Source organism: Sarcophilus harrisii, chromosome 1, assembly GCF_902635505.1.
Source record: "Sarcophilus harrisii chromosome 1, mSarHar1.11, whole genome shotgun sequence".
Lineage (NCBI taxonomy): Eukaryota > Metazoa > Chordata > Mammalia > Dasyuromorphia > Dasyuridae > Sarcophilus > Sarcophilus harrisii.
The window spans coordinates 171,383,736-171,396,625 of NC_045426.1; the positions used below are offsets into that span (position 1 = coordinate 171,383,736).

Below are 12,890 nucleotides of genomic sequence, written 5' to 3' on the forward strand. Positions count from 1 at the left end.
TGTGACTTGCCACACAAGCTAATAAGTCACATAGCTAAGGGTCTGAAGTCTTATTTGAACTTAGGTCCTCCTGACTCCAAGACCCATATACTATCTCCCATACCACTTAGCTTCCCTGATATTCAAGGCTTAATATATAGCCTTCTTTTTCTGTTATACTGCCTGTTCCAGAGAAACGGAATAGAGAGAAAGAAGATGCAGTCACTCCTTTTAAGTTTTACTGAGGGAGCCAGTCTTTTTGGCACATGTCCTCAAGGATTTTGCCTTCTTCTAGTGGCAGCGAGAAATATAACATTAATCAATCAAAAAATTTTAATTATCTCCTATTATGTACTGGGTGTGCTAGGAACAGTACAAAACATAAGATGGAAACCATTTCCACTTGCAGTAAGCTTACTTTCTAATGGGAGAGACAAAAAGTGCCTATAGGTGTCTAAGAAGGTTTGGTAATTTTAAACTATATATTAAATGCTGAAAATTGAACTTTAATGATACTATTTTGGCTTAAAATTGCACTGTTTTGGAGTAGCTTTTGTGAAAATATACACAATATAAATAGAATGTTACATATACAGCATAAATATAAGTTAATAAATATATATCCAAAAAACAGATTGAGAGAGAAAGCCATAGGAATTGGTGAGATCATGAAAAACTTCACACAGATGTGCCTGATCTATGGCTTTAAGGAAGAAAGGTGTTAGGATTCTTACAAGGTGCTAAGTCAGTTATCTAAATTAGCATGGTAGTTAACAGTTCTCTAGCTTAGTAAGCTACATTACATTACATTAGTAATGTACTTAGTACTTATTAGAGTTCTACAAGATTCACAATCTTTAAGAGAGCATATATAAGCTAGGAGCCTCAACCAGGATTGAGTTCAGGACATTCAGAAGTCATTCCTTCTTCCACCTTTGTGCTAGCTGGAGACATTCGGAGGGAGCTAGAGACAGAAGCTGGCAGAGAGGCAAAGGATTAGCGGCAAGAGCTCTTGGAACCAAGGAGAGAGATAAGCCTCTAAGAAAGCTACCTGGGCCCAAGGAAGGAGACAATATTTGAAAGAGAAAATAAAGGATTTGGACTTAAACTCCCGGCTGCACTTGTGGTGATTATTGGCTGCCTCTAGAAGCTCCCCAAGAAACCTGCTCCCAGAGAACATTATATTTTAGAGAAGAATATTACAGAAAGGAACTCTGGAAAGTGTAAATCTAGAGTAGGCTTTGCAGACATGGAAGACAGCCAGTGCAAAAGATGGAAATTGGAATATCTTGAGTGAGGAATACAAATAAGTCCAGTTTGTCTGGATTGCAGAGTAGGAGATACACAATACATGTTATAGAAAATAATTGAAAGTGGAAGAAAAAGTATTAAAAATTGGAGGGAAAAGGAAGGGCTTTCCTATAGGAGGGCCACAGTGGCACATTGGCTAGAGTTCTGCGCCTGCAGTCAGAAATACTTTGTAAGTTCAAATCTGTCCTCAGACAATGTAGGCAAGTCATTTGGCCCTGTTTATCTCAGTTTCCTCATTTGTAAAATGATCTGGAGAAGAAAATGGCAAACCACTCCAGTATCTTTGCCCTGCAAATGTCCATTAAGAATTGGATATGACTAAAAACAATGGAACAACAACAGATCCTGTAGGATCTGGCATCTAAATTAAGCCTTGGAGAAGACAAGAATTTGGAGAGTCAGAATAGAGGAAAGAGCTCATTTCATTTTATTCTAATAATAGAGGATGGCTTGAGTAAATAAAAGTGATGTGTAAGAGGTGGCATGGCTTTCGGAGAACACTTAGTGGTCCATTTGAATATGTGAATAAGGGATAGTATGAAATGAATATAGAAAGATCTATTGGAACCAGTCTGTGGAGAATCTTAAGTACCATTCAGAGAAATTTGCTTTTTATCCTAAATGCCAAGCTGAGGAATTTGCTTTTTCTCTTAGAGGCAATGGTTAGCCACTGAAAGTTTCCAAATAGGAGGGTGTCATGGTCAGACCTGTGCCTTGGGAAGATTGTTTTGGCATACCAAAAAGGTAACTTAAACTAATTCAGGATACCTTCAATTGATAAAATAGTTCAAGCATCACTTTCTGTGTGAAAACCTTTCCTGATCCCCAGAATTGTTAGCATCTTTCCTCTCTCATGTTTGTTTTGAATGGAAAGTTCCTTGAAGATGAGAATTGCTTTATTTATTTTTTTTAACCTTTGTATTCTTTAGCACCTAGTATAGTTCCTGGCATAATATTCATGCTGCTTAAAAGCTTATTGATTGATTGAATGAAAATGAAGGCCTGAACTATGGTATAGCATATGTGTTACTGGAGAGAAGAGGATGAATGCAGGAGATGTTATGGAGGTAGTATCTATAAAGACATAGAAATTAAATTGGATATGAAAGGTGAAGGGAGGTTTGGGGCTACAAGGAAGGAGAGAATCAAGGCTTACTCTGAATTTGTGAATTTGGACTTCTGCAAGCTGATCATACCCACAATAGACATTGTGTTTGTTGTAGAGTAGATTATTTAAATGTTAGGTGGAGGGATAAAATGATGAGTTTCATTTTGTATATATTAAATTGGAGGCCTCTATGAGTTTTTTAAAGGGTTGACTATTAGGTAACTAATATTATGGTTCCACAGATTAAGATTTTAGGCCTTATTTTATGAATTTGGAAATTATTTTCAAGATGATATTTGACCTGGGAAACAAATGAGATTATTAAGAGAAGAAGTGTAGACAGAAGAGTAGAATGCTAAGCATAGAACTTTGAGAGACACCAACACTAAAGGGTCAATATATATGGATAATAATATATCAAAAAAGATTAAGAAGAAGCAGCCAAATAGATAGGAGATGCCAGAGTAGCCTCATGGAAGCCAAGAATAGAGTATCCAGGTGGAGCATGTGGTCAGCCAGTAAGATCTGAAGGTGCAAAGAAGTCAAGAAAGATTTCTTATGATTATTGGTAACTTTGGAAACATCAGTTTCAAGGTTAGTGATCAAGTTAGAAGCCAGGATGCAAAGACATTGATAAATATAGATGATGAAGAAATAGATTGTAGGTGATTTTTCTAATGGTTTGACAGTGAATGGGAGAAGAAATACAGAACAGTAGCTTGAGAGAGTGGTGGGGTCAAATGAAAGTTTCAAAGGGTGAGGTGTGTCTAATAGGTTAAAGATAAGGAAATGAATGATTAACAGGCAAGCTTCCATAGGACATGAGTTTTATAGGAGAGACTGTGGTAAGGAGAAAATAAACCTGTTCCTCAAAGATTAAAGGACAGCAGGATAGGACTTTTTGCAGAGTAGACAGTTAAGCTCATGATGGATGGCCTTGGTTTTCTAAGTAAAGTGAAAAAGGAGTACATTTATTAAAAGAATAAAGATAGCTGGAATTTGGGTAGATTGCTTGAAGAGAAGAGATTTGGACCTGTTCATGGAGTTAGAATAGAGATCTAATCGATAAAAAAATAAAAGAATTTCTCTGTAACAGTGAGAACCCAGTTCAGATCAAATAGCATGTATTTGTATTATCCAGTAGTATGCAGTCTGCATAGCATGGGATTATGAACCTAGAAAGTAGATATTGAAGGTCATCCAGAGTTGAGGATTTGTAGAACACTAAGAGTAGAAGGACAAAGGAAGACAAGGACAGAATTGGTAAATTATAGAGCCAACTCTGTAAAGGGAGGAATGTGAGGCCAGAACATGCTTGAGAGACTAGGATAGGAAGTAGAGAAGGATGGAGGGGACTGGAGATGATTATGAAGATTAATAATAGGTTTAGGAGGCACAAGGCAGAGTGGGAAATGGGAAAGAACAGGTGATTATGATCATAAAGGTGAATTTCAGAATTCAGAATCAAGCAAGTAGTGCAATTATGTCTGGTGACATTTAAGCCATATCATGGATTTTGATAGACTAAAGATGCAGTTCTTGGGATTTGAAAAAATTAAGTGGGAGGCCAAGATGTTTTCATAATTCATCTGAGGAAAACTATTAGCCAGATACTAACTTCCTTGAGAAAAGAGAGGAAGATACCTAGAGGTTATATAAGAATATAGCTACAAGATGTTGAACTGAGTGACATAGACAAAATGAATCTAAAAGTGAGATTGCTGAGTGATAGTGTCATTAAGGGCAAAAGAGTAAGGAGCAATACCCATTTCCCTTCCTGGACCAGTTTGCTTTTAATGTTGTGGGTGGACTAGGAGTGAAAGAAGAAGAAACCAGCACTTGAAAAGTCTGGTCAGAGATGTGATATCTTCAGGAGAAAGTCAGATTTCTGTTGATGTAAGAATAAGATATCTGAGATGAAGGAGAATTCAAAAGGACAGAATGAAAGGCAGGGAGAAGGTTAAAAATAGTTGTGAACTGGATGGGAACAAGATTCTAGGGAGAGAAAATAATCAGAGGCCTCTCCTCCTGAGGACAGTTGTAAGGATTAGGAATCTAAGAGATATGACTTTGTAACCATACAGGTACAGAAATGCCAAGTGATTGGAATCCCTATCTTCCAGAGTCCTGTGATGATGGAGTACAGTGTTACTAGGGTAAAAAGAAACAGCATAATTTGGTAATGTTTGTAGTACTAGACTAGAGTTAGGAAGGACCTGAGTTTGAATCCTTTCTTAGACATTTATTAGGTGGGTAAATAAGGTAATTCACTTAATTTCTCTTTGCTTCAGTTTTCTTGACTGTAAAATGGGAGTAAATAATAGCACCTACCTCACAGGGTTTTTGTGAGGATCACCTGAAATAACATGTATTTTGTTAACCTCAAAGTGCTAGATGAATGTTAGTCTTATATTAATAGAATCATGTCTAGGACTAAGAGAAAATAGCTCTGCTGAACTTCTCTGGTTGAACTATCAAAATGCAAGAGATATTTTAATGCCAAGCATAAATTCTATGTTATCTATTTTATTATCTCATTTTTCATTTATGAACAAAAATAATTGAGGGTTATGTTTCAGTGTCTAGTTGTGGAAAGGGACAATAATCAATTTTAATGCCAATTTCTAGGATGATAATATTGTCTATCTGAGTTACAGTAGATATTAATCAGAATAAATAAGATAATTTACTAGAGTTGACTTTATAAATTCTCTATTTAGAGGCCAGAAATCAAAGATGATGTTGACCTTTGCTCTTTTCAGGTAATTTGCACTCAGAAAATTCTGATTAGAAATTAAGGGATCACCAAAGTATGAGTTTAACTTGATGGAAGTATTAATTCTTTCTGGTTGAGAAGTATGGTAGGAATGGTTTTTCAAAATGCTACTCAGACAAGGGCTTAATTTCTAGTAGTGGAAATAAGAAGTCCATGCCCCAGAATAATCACTTCATTTAAAATCTATTCTATTTATAGAACATTTAAAAACACATAAGTGGAAATTAGCTATGAATTTTAATTATTGTTTCTGTATATGGTACACAAAGAAGTAAAAATGCTTTCTGTTTTAAAATAGTTTTAATCAGAGTTAATTTTTTTCATAATTAGAAAGTACTTATGGTATGTCAGGTGGAATAATAATAACAATTACTAATTATTATTGTTATTATTTTATTTTAGATTTGTATAGGGCTCTTTTATAGGAATCCTGAGAAGATGACCTTCATAAAGAAGCTCTTGCAATATAAAATGACAATATAAGTTAACATATTATTTATTTATAAATAGTTTTGGTTTGATTTTTCTTAAACTATAGCTGGTGTGAAGGATCAGAGTTATTTTGGAGGGAAGCATCTGAAAGCAGATAATTCAGGATGACTAGAGATTTTCTCTTTGTAGTTAATCAGATTAGCTAAGAATACAACTCATGATTAAAATTGTCATTTAATTCTTTCAGTGTACAGGATGACAGAATTCGAGTAGAAAGGATGGATAACCTTTATTTTGAATACAGTCATGCTTTCCAGCAAATCACTGAGTTTTATGCAGAAGTACTTGATATCAAAGGTACAGGTTTTATTCTTTATAAGCAAAATTCTAGTATTTTGTTGAGTTAGGATATGAATAAAAGCCTAACTGCTTATTTTTCAGTCTACAATAAATAAAAATTATATAGAAGTCCCAAATTAGTTAATTTCATTACAAGGGCTTCCTACCCTATTGTTATCACATAATAATATATGTATATCATAATTGTCTACTATTTGGGGCGACAGATTCTTGTAGAAGTAGATGGTCTATATGTTATCAGCTTTTTGCCTCTCCCTGAAGAAGACATTGTCAGTCACTTGTATCTCTGCATGGTTTAAGACAATTAGATCATCTGAATTTAGAGTAGTTAGACTATCATTCATTCATTAATTTATTCACAAAACTTTTATTCAAGCTAAAACATGCCATTTTTGCCATTTTGGGAAAGTTTTAGTACCTGCACCTAATTTTGATAATATGCCTATTGCAAAATATTTGAATTTATAATAACTGGCAAAAGACATTATTACTAAGCTTTTTCACCTTGATAAAGAGGCAGCATACTCTGATGATTAAACCATTAATTTTGATTTAGAAATCTTGAAATGTATTTCTGGAATCAATATTGATTTCCTATATGACCTTTGGTTCCTTTCTCATTTACCTCATTACACAAAAGGGATTAATAGGTTTTAATACCAGTTTTTGATAGATTCAATACCAATCTAAATTTCAGTCTAAATATTGAGAGGGATCTGGGATCGTTAAAATGATGATTGTTATTGACATGCATAAAAACTTGAAATTGGAGTTGAAGTTTTCAGGATAACTGTTATTGATTTGCAAAAGACTTTTTAGAAGATTTAAAAATTATAACTCAAGTGATTATAAAATAAATGACATCTAATAAATGATATGTTTTTTAGTCATGACAGATAATAGTTTTTGATGGAAGGAAATAATCTTTTTCCCTCCCCCTCTTAGCTTCCCAGAGTTTTTCTGGAATATTAAATTTGGATAAGCCTGTGATTTGCTCTTTGGCAGCAGTTATTCGATACCTCAAAGAATTTAATTTAGAGAAAATGCTCCATAATCCTAGGTAAGTTATTTTTTTATTTTAATTCTAAAATTATTTTTAAAAGAAGAATAAATTTGATAATTTTACTTTAAAATTATATGCAGAAACTTTTGTTCCCCTAAAAGTTCACTTCTTATTTTGTTTTAAAGTACTTTATTCCTAAGGAAAATTCTTTATTTTTGCTTTAATAGTATAACCATTAGCCTCAGGTGGAAATATCCATGCAAATCATAGTCATTGCTTTGTAGTTTATACTGAAGGCAATTGTAGAATGTGAGGATTTGGAACTGAAATGGGTTTTAAGAGATTAATGTGTTACTTTAATAGACAAAGAAACTGAGGCCCTCAAAGGTGAAGTGTTTTCCTCAGGCTTACATAGCAGAATTGGGCATTGAATACAAATCTTCTGACTTTTAATCCAGTGGTATTTTTCTTACATTATTTAGTTGAGAACAGAACTAGGGATAACATGGTTGAGAGGCATTAAAAACTTTACTTGTGAATGTTTTCTATCCTAATTATTCTTGTTTCAAAATTTTATCATAAAGACCTTCAATAAAGGGCAGTTAATTTGACAGGTTTTTATAAGTGATTGATTTTGTAGATTCCTCTTCTTCCCCTCCTCCTCCCAGCCTCAGCCAAGCATCTTTACTGCCTTTTCTTTTGGATTAATTTGGGAAATGTGAATGTCATCTAATGATTAAAAGTAGCTAATTATGGTAACTGATAATTCTTATGCAATCATTACTGATCACAAAATAGAAAATTTCGATTATACCAAACTGAAAAGTTTTTGTACAAACAAAACTAATGCAGACAAGATTAGAAGGGAAGCAATAAACTGGGAAAATATTTTTACAGTCAAAGGTTCTGATAAAGGCCTCATTTCCAAAATATATAGAGAATTAACTCTAATTTATAAAAAATCAAGCCATTCTCCAATTGAAAAATGGTCAAAGGATATGAACAGACAATTCTCAGATGAAGAAATTGTAACTATTTCTAGTCATATGAAAAGATGCTCCAAGTCATTATTAATCAGAGAAATGCAAATTAAGACAACTCTAAGATACCACTACACACCTGTCAGATTGGCTAAGATGACAGGAAAAAATAATGATGATTGTTGGAGGGGATGTGGGAAAACTGGGACATTGATTCATTGTTGGTGGAGTTGTGAACGAATCCAACCATTTTGGAGAGTAGTTTGGAACTATGCTCAAAAAGTTATCAAACTGTGCATACCCTTTGATCCAGCAGTGTTACTACTGGGATTATATCCCAAAGAGATTATAAAGAAGGGAAAGGGACCTGTATGTGCACGAATGTTTGTGGCAGCCCTTTTTGTAGTGGCTAGAAACTGGAAACTGAATGGATGTCCATCAGTTGGAGAATGGCTGAATAAATTGTGGTATATGAAAATTATGGAATATTACTGTTCTGTAAGAAATGACCAACAGGATGATTTCAGAAAGGCCTGGAGAGACTTACACGAACTGATGCTAAGTGAAATGAGCAGGACCAGGAGATCATTATATACTTCAACAACAATACTAGATGATGACCAGTCCTGATAGATCAGGCCATCCTCAGCAACGAGATCAACCAAATCATTTCTAATGGAGCAGTAATGAACTGAACTAGCTATACCCAGAAAAAGAACTCTGGGAGATGACTAAAAACCATTACATTGAATTCCCAGTCCCTATATTTATGCACACCTGCATCTTTGATTTCCTTCACAAGCTAATTGTACAATAATTCAGAGTCTGATTCTTTTTGTACAGCAAAATAATGTTGTGGTCATGTATACTTATTGTGTATCTAAGTTATATTTTAATGTATTTAACATCTACTGGTCATCCTGCCATTTAGGGGAGGGGGTGGGGGGGGTAAGAGGTGAAAAATTGGAACAAGAGGTTTGGCAATTGTTAATGCTGTAAAGTTACCCATGTATATATCCTGTAAATTAAAGGCTATTAAATAAAAAAAAAAAAAAGATAATTCTTATGCAAAGAAAATATCAATGCAATATCTAGGACTTGGAAAAAAACAAAACATGGAGTTGTTATCCTTTTCTCACTTTTAACCCCAGCATCATTACTATCTTTTCTTGTCCTTGATCCTAGGAATTCCTATGATTTTGATTTGATTAACTCCTTCCCCAATTTGAGAAGGAATTTTGAAGAAAAACATTGAATCAGAAGTGCAGACTTGTATTAAGAGGAAAAAGCTTTCTGTGATAATCTAGCTTCTGCTTGAAGATCTCCTCACTGCCTCTCTATTCCCTTTTGTGGATGGCTTTGTTAAAAGATTTTTCCTGATATCAAGCAGAAGAAAGGGAAATTTAGATTTGACTTCTGTTGCTTTTCTTTGAGATCAGGTGAATAAATAATCCATTTCCTGCATGATAGTGCTGCATATACTTAAGAACACCGATCACATCTTATTTAAATTTTTTACTGCAAGAATGGTGGCACCATTTTTTGTTCTAAAAGGAAATGCATTTAATTTAAACTGCCATGAACTATTATTTTAAAAAATTTGTTTTATTCATATTTTTTGTCTTTTTACCCCTTTTTCTGCTCTTCTGACAGATTGTCTCTACAATTCTCCCTCCTGCCCCCATATATAATATTCATTCTTTTCCTATTTACTAGTTCCCTCCTTACTGCCTCCACATATACTTGTATTTCCCCAATCCATATGACCATTTCTTGAATTCTGGTCTGCATTACTGATTACCTACTGGACATTTCCAGTTGTATATCCTGCGGGTATCTCAAACTCAGTATATCCAGAACATAGACCTCATTTTCATCCCCAAACCTATCCTCCTAAATAGCCTTAACTTTGTTGATGGTGCCGCTGTTCTTGCAGTCAGCTGGGTTCATAACCTCAGTGTTATCTTTGGTTCCTTATTCTTCCTCAGGCCTAAGACATATTCATTTGCCAGTTGTGTTAATAAGGGGTCTTCCATAGCATCATAGCAAAACTCTTTTTGCTTTCCATAATTGTTTGAGGTAAATTCCAGAATGGATGAACATGGAATTTTTTGGGGGAAGTACCTCTCTGGGCTCAGTTAACTTATTCCCTCCCCCCCCCCCCCCCCCCCCCCCTTAATAGTATTTTTTTTTTTTTTTTTTTTGCTGAGGCAATTGGGGTTAAGTGACTTGCCCAGAGTCACACAGCTAGGAAGTGTTAAGTATCTGAGATCACATTTGAACTTGGGTCCGCCTGACTTCAAGGCTGGTGCGCTATCCACTGCGCCACCTAGTTGCCCCAAGATAGTTTTCAATATTTACTTTTTTAAGATTTTGATTTCCAGTTGTTTTCTCCCTCCTTTGTTTCTCGTATCCCTCCCTCAAGAAGGCAAGCAATTTGAAATAGGTTATACGTGTACAGTCATTAAACATATTTCCACATTAGTCATGTCATGAAAGAAGAATCAAACAAAAACAAAAAACCATGAGAAAGGAAAAAAAAAAAAGTAAAAATAGTATGCTTTCATCTGCATTCATATTCCATAGTTTTTTCTTTGAATTTAGATAATATTTTCCATCATGAGTCTTTTGGAACTGTCATAGATCTGAGAAGAGCTAAATCTATCACAATTAATCTTTGCACAATGTTGTTACTGTGCATAGTGTTCTCTTTGCTTCTGCTCACTTCACTCAGCATCAATTCATATATGCCTTACTGAATTTTTCTGAAATCTTCCTGCTCACTATTTCTTATAGAAAAATAGAATTGCGTTAGAACCATTTGTTCAGCCATTTCCTAATCTATGAGCAGCCCCTCAATTTCCAATTCTTTGCCACACAAAAAGATGTTATAGAAAGTTTTTATGATCTTTTTGGGATACAGATTTAATAGTGGCATTGTTGAATCAAAGGGTATGCACAGCTTTGAAGCTCTCCAGAATGGTTGAATCAGTTCACAACACCATCATTTAACTCTTTCAGAAGATTACTCTTTTAATTCTGTAACTTAAGAGAGTAAAAAGAAGCATAATACAGTTAAAATACTTGTGAAAAAACAAGTCATAGATATTCCTTTTAGGTTTTCCAGAATGAATTGACTTTAGACTAGATTTTTTTACTCTAAGAAAATAGTTTTACTTATAGAATCTGTGATAAGCAGCATATAAAATAAATGATACTCCTTTTCTGAAACTTCTTATATTATTGACTTGCATGTGTATGAAAAATTAAGCACTAGAAAAGGTAGTGAAAAATTTACTCAGCATCAGTTCATGTAAATCTTTCCAAGTCTTTCTGAAATCAGCCTGCTCATAATTTCTTATAGAACAATAATATTTCATTATCTTCATAACTTATACAGCCATTCCCTAACTGAGGGACATCCACTTCATTTCCAGTCCCTTGCCATTACAACAAGAGCTGCTGGAAACATTTTTGTACATGTGGATCCTTTCCCATCTTTTATGATCTCTTTAGAATATAGACCCAATAGAGAGACTACTGGATCAAATGATATGCACAGTATGCTCCCTTGGGCATAGTTTCAAATTGCTCTCCAGAATGGTTGGATCATTTCACAATTCCACCAGAAATGCCTTAATGTTTCAATTTTCCCACACCCTCTCCAATATTTATCATTATTTTTTTTCTGTCATCTTAGCCAATCTGAGAGTTATAAGGTGATACCTCAGAGTTGCCTTAATTTACATTTCTTTAATCAATAGTGACTTAGAGCATTTTTTCATACAACTATAATTGGCTTTAATTTCTTCATCTGAAAATCATCTATCTGTTCATATCCTTTGACCATTTATTAATTGAGGTATGACTTATATTATTATAAGTTTGAGTAAGTTTCCTATATATTTTAGAAGTGAGGCCTTTATTAGAAACTCTGGTCATAAATATTTTCCCCTAGCTTTCTGCTTCCCTTCATCTTGCCTACATTGGCTTTGTTTGTGCAAAACCTTTTTATTTTAATGAAATAAAAATTAAAATGATAAGAATTTTTAATGTCCTTTTTGTCTGAATAATTAGAGGAATGTTATTGACATGTCTTTTGGAATTGTAATATTAATAGGTATTTTATTTTTATTCATGATAAATATAATAAAGTACATAATACATTTGAATTTATCAGCATAAATATAATAACAGTAAAGTAAATTTCTTTTTACAAACTTCAATTTCTTTGATAAGATCTCAGTAAGAAGATTTGCTCTTGATTTATATCCTGTAGTCTTTTTTTCTATTCCAGACTGTGAAGAATGTTTAAAATGTCAGTAAAATATTATAAAGGTCTCCTTATAAGATTTCTATCCAAGAAAAATTTCATATAGAAGATCATACTATAGTCATCCATTATTTATGCCATTCATTTTGAAGTACATAAAATTTATTGTCTTCCTCCATATGGGTAGATAATTTTGTTACTCGGTTATTTCAGGTCAATGAGCTTATACTGGTATGTCAGTGAGCATGTTGTATGATACCACCTTTAGTCAGGGAGAAGTTTATAGTTCCTGATGTGATCAGAATGTAACCAGTATTGGGAAGAAAGACTATGAATTGCTAAATACTTTATCTTCTATGTCCAGTAGGAGGAGAAAGCATTAGCTCTGTTATTGTCTTGATAATGATTCTTTAATACCATATATTTTGTCAAATTTTCTTTATGGTATTTGTTTTTATTGGAAGTATTAATATAAATAATGTGGTACTTGTTTACTGAGAAAGTTGTGTAGTTTCTATGGAAGTATAGATAACATTTTGAAGGGTAGATAATCTAGGCAAAAAAAAACTCAGTGATTAATAATACTAGAAAATTATGAAGAAAATTACTAATAAAAACTTAAGAACTCTGGCAATAAGGATGCTAATATATTGTATTGCCTCTATAAT

The 12,890-nt window shown here is 33.7% G+C and overlaps 1 protein-coding gene across 2 annotated transcripts in view; it reads left to right on the forward strand.

Moving 5' to 3' along the window:
- Positions 1-12,890, forward strand: part of MSH3 (mutS homolog 3) — a 189,729-nt gene that overhangs the window by 59,122 nt on the left and 117,717 nt on the right. The window contains exons 9-10 of one of the 2 annotated variants that reach the window (XM_031966986.1): positions 5,854-5,963; positions 6,912-7,026. The exons of the other annotated variant lie outside the window; for it this stretch is intronic. Of the exons in view, the coding sequence (XP_031822846.1) occupies positions 5,854-5,963; positions 6,912-7,026 (225 nt within the window). The remainder of the gene's footprint in view (positions 1-5,853; positions 5,964-6,911; positions 7,027-12,890) is intronic. 2 annotated transcript variants of the gene reach the window in all.